This window comes from Priapulus caudatus, unplaced genomic scaffold (genome assembly GCF_000485595.1).
Source record: "Priapulus caudatus unplaced genomic scaffold, Priapulus_caudatus-5.0.1 Scaffold681, whole genome shotgun sequence".
NCBI classification, from domain to species: domain Eukaryota; kingdom Metazoa; phylum Priapulida; class Priapulimorpha; order Priapulimorphida; family Priapulidae; genus Priapulus; species Priapulus caudatus.
Genome location: NW_014577742.1, coordinates 90,363 through 94,432, shown reverse-complemented (window position 1 = coordinate 94,432; position 4,070 = coordinate 90,363). Strand labels below are relative to the sequence as shown.

At 40.9% G+C, this 4,070-nt stretch overlaps 1 protein-coding gene across 2 annotated transcripts in view; it reads left to right on the top strand.

Moving 5' to 3' along the window:
• Positions 1-584: 584 nt before the first annotated feature.
• Positions 585-4,070, top strand: part of LOC106812744 (large neutral amino acids transporter small subunit 2-like) — a 14,154-nt gene continuing 10,668 nt past the window's right edge. The window contains exons 1-5 of one of the 2 annotated variants that reach the window (XM_014816705.1): positions 585-751; positions 2,128-2,344; positions 2,782-2,905; positions 3,181-3,362; positions 3,994-4,066. In XM_014816705.1, coding sequence (XP_014672191.1) covers positions 2,149-2,344; positions 2,782-2,905; positions 3,181-3,362; positions 3,994-4,066 — 575 coding nt within the window. In that variant the 5' untranslated portion in view covers positions 585-751; positions 2,128-2,148. The remainder of the gene's footprint in view (positions 752-2,127; positions 2,345-2,781; positions 2,906-3,180; positions 3,363-3,993; positions 4,067-4,070) is intronic. The other variant, XM_014816706.1, reaches the window with a different exon arrangement.

Here is a 4,070-nt window from a genome sequence, read left to right as displayed (position 1 = left end):
CTATATATATGTATCAGATTTGTAGCCATTGTATCAGCTACAAATTCGATGCCTATATATATGTATCAGATTTGTAGCCATTGTATCAGCTACAAATTCGATGCATATATAGTAGTATCAGATTTGTAGCCATTGTATCAGCTACAGATTCGATGCCTATATATATGTAGCAGATTTGTAGCCATTGTATCAGCTACAGATTCGATGCCTATATAGTAGTATCAGATTTGTAGCCATTGTATCAGCTACAGATTCGATGCCTATATATATGTAGCAGATTTGTAGCCATTGTATCAGCTACAGATTCGATGCCTATATATATGTAGCAGATTTGTAGCCATTGTATCAGCTACAGATTCGATGACTATATATATGTAGCAGATTTGTAGCCATTGTATCAGCTACAAATTTTGCTACTATATACCTTAGCGAACAGTGGCTACAAACATTTGCTCTCATATATAAGAGCAGAAAATTGCTATATTAGCCTGTGACTATATTCCCGTCTTCGTGGACATCAGCATTGGACTTGCACATGATGTTTTTTTGTGGTGTTTTTTTGGTGGACACAGTATTTTTGGATTACCAAAAGGCCTTCGACACGGTTCCACACCGCCGTCTCATAAGTAAGTTAAAAGGCTACGGAATCAGGGGAAACCTAATCGCATGGCTGGAAAGTTTCCTGACAGACAGAAAGATGCGGGTATCATTGCACTGAGAATTTTCTGAGTGGAGCAGCGTCGACAGCTGGGTACGGTACCTCAAGAATCAGTCATTGGTCCAATCCTGTTTTTAATTTATGTTAACGATATACCAGACCTTGTAAATTGTAAGTTGAAAATGTTTGCAGACGATACAAAAATTTGGAATATAGTAAGAAACATATCACAGACAATATTTTTCTGCAGACAGACCTCGATAAATTAAGTGAGTGGTCAGAAACATGGCTCCTGAAATTTCACGTTGAAAAATGCAAAAGGATGCACATAGGCAGTAAAAATAACAAATATATCTACACAATGAAAGACGGGGACCAAAGAAGAATTTTGAAGGAGGAAGAGGAGGAAAAGGACATTGGGGTTTGGATATCTATAACGACATGAAACCTACGATGCAGTGCATATAGGCAGCCTGTACAGCTACCAACGTATTACGGTCAATCAGGAAGTCCTTCAAGTTCCTGGACAAGAAAGCTTTCTTGATTCTATACAAAACATTTATACGTCCACACCTAGAGTACTGCATCCAGGCCTGGTCTCCCTACTTTAGTAAAGACATTGAGCACATGGAAAAAGTCCAACGAAGGGCCACCAAACTAGTATATAGGTTAAAAAAACGTCAAGTACGAGGACCGGCTGAAGTTTTTAGGATTACAATTTTTACATACCAGAAGACTAAGAGGCGACCTAATAGAATCATACAAAATTATGACAGGGAAATATAAACTGAATCCAAACACTTTCTTTTGTCCAGCCTCAAAAACATCACTAAGAGGAAATAACATGAAACTATATAAACAACAATCCATACTCCAGGTGCGACAAAACGTTTTCAGCCAGAGAGTGGTGCAACCCTGGAATAAACCGCCACAAAGTGCAGTCGCAGCTACCACGACTAACGAATTTAAGGCCAGAATCGACCGATTCAGGAAACCGCCAGATATGAGTGCACATTAGGCTAGGCCTATTACAACCCATTATCCTTAACTAACTAACTACTGGACCAACGCAGCTCGCTCAGCGCTCCATGAACCGCTCAGCCTGCTGTATAATATACAATAGTCGACAATAGCTCTTCTTCTCGGTAGATATCCCGGTTACTTTCAGTATTGCCTTTTACTTAGCAGCTTTACTTGTGTAGCTCTTCGCTCCACAACAGGAACCTGTCCGGCAGCAGAATTCCCATGGCTACTATCAAATGAACCATGAACCAAATTAACCATACAAATGAAATGGGCTTCATCATTCAGAATCAAACCCATTATGGCATTAAATTGGTTTACTTGGTTCAAAGATCTCCGGAACGACGTATAATCAGCCACTGCCAGTAGATGGTGGGTGTAAAAGGCATTACCAAAATCAAGACATGAAAATCAAGTAACCTCTTTTTCTCGCTTCTATTTCACAGTGCAGTGGTATAGCACAAGACATGCATGAGGATGAAGAGGAAGAGGATTCTTGTACGGGTGCACAATCCACACAGCAGCACGGTGATTTTTACGTGAATGAGCAGCATCATGTCTTACACAAGTCGGTGGGGTTGCTGAGGGCCGTTGCTCTTGTCACGGGCGCCGTCATCGGTGCCGGAATCTTCACGACCCCTAAGAATGTGCTGGCACATGCCGGTGAGTGAAGAACCTTGTTGCCATTAGCAGTTCATCAAAGTTTTGCAGATCTTCACTCGGTTTTACGGCAAATTAAATAATGTACTATTGTTGAGCATCCATTGAACAAGAGAATGAATAACTTTTATGTACTGTTGTCAAATAAATTCTAGGCTTTAGTGAATATAAATAGCAATCTGTTGATGAGAATATCAGATAAGTAATGTCATTCAGCAGTCAAGTATGAATTGCTTTGTCAACATACAGAATGCACATAAGTATAATCATTCCTATATATGTACGTGTTCAATCTTGTGTATCCTTGCTCAGTCTTGTGACAGATGTTTAATAATGTTTACTTGATAATCATATCTGTACATGCGTGCTATCTGACGTCACATTACATCAAGGATATGCTTGTAAGTGAGATAATTCAGCCCATGTCTCTGTCCTATTAGGTTCCCCAGGTATGGCTCTAGCTGTTTGGTTTGGGTGTGGTATCTTCACCCTTTTAGGAGTACTCTGCTACGCTGAACTAGGACTTATGGTTCCGAAGTCAGGAGGACAATATCAGTACTTAAGGTAAGTAATATAAGTAATGTAAGTACAGTGCATGCATGTAATAAATACTCGTATTTATCAGCAACATCGTGAACTTATCGTTGCATCATCGTGTATCATTGTGTAGACGTGTTCATGGTATCACTTGTTATATCATTATTGTATATATTGTTATGACATGCAAATGCTAGAAATGAAACTAGAGTTGGATTATTTTCAGATTATATTTATTATATATATTATTCTCGAGAAATTAGCTGTTTACCAGATGACAGCCGTCTGCGGTTTCCCTACAGGTTAGCGTTTGGACCGCTGTCATCGTTCATGTTTCTGTGGTCAGAGCTGTGGATGCGGCGTCCACTGAAGCAGGCCATAGTTGCATTGACCATCGCTCGCTACAGCACACTGTTTCACTACTGGCAGTGTGTGGCTCCACCTGCTCCTTGTAGTGAGAGGATGGTCGCCTTGTGTTGTGTGTGTGAGTGCGTCTTATTTATAATCTGGTGCGATGAAATATGTGGGCCTTAATGAATCTGTTTCAAGCTCTGTCAAGCGCAACGTCGAAGGTAATAATGCGATGTGGTAGATATTAACATGAATGTTATAGCCTTTACTATAAATAGCATGGACAAGCCATGTAGCAAAAAGCATAAAGATATGATAATCAATTAATATAAGTAGTTTAATAATTAGATTCCTAAGTCGTAAATTTACCTGCTTGCTGACTACTTTGTTCACTCAATCTCACTCACTCACTCACTCACTCACTCAATCTCACTCACTCACTCACTCACTCACTCACTCACTCACTCACTCACTCACTCACTCACTCACTCGCACACACACACTCAGTCACTCACTCACTCACTCGCTCACTCACACTCACTCACTCACACTCACTCACACTCAATCACTCACACTCACTCACTCACTCACACTCACTCACTCACTCACTCACACTCACTCACTCACTCACTCACTCACACTCACTCACTCACTCACTCACTCACTCACTCACACTCACTCACTCATCACCTCGTTCACATTCATCTACTCTCCGGCTCACTTCCTCATGCCTACTAACTGGCTTTCTGCATCACTCCTGCTAGGGGCAATTGTCGCCATCAACTCCTACAGCGTCCACTGGACCTGCAACCTGGAATCGGCATCTTTCTACTGCAAGTGT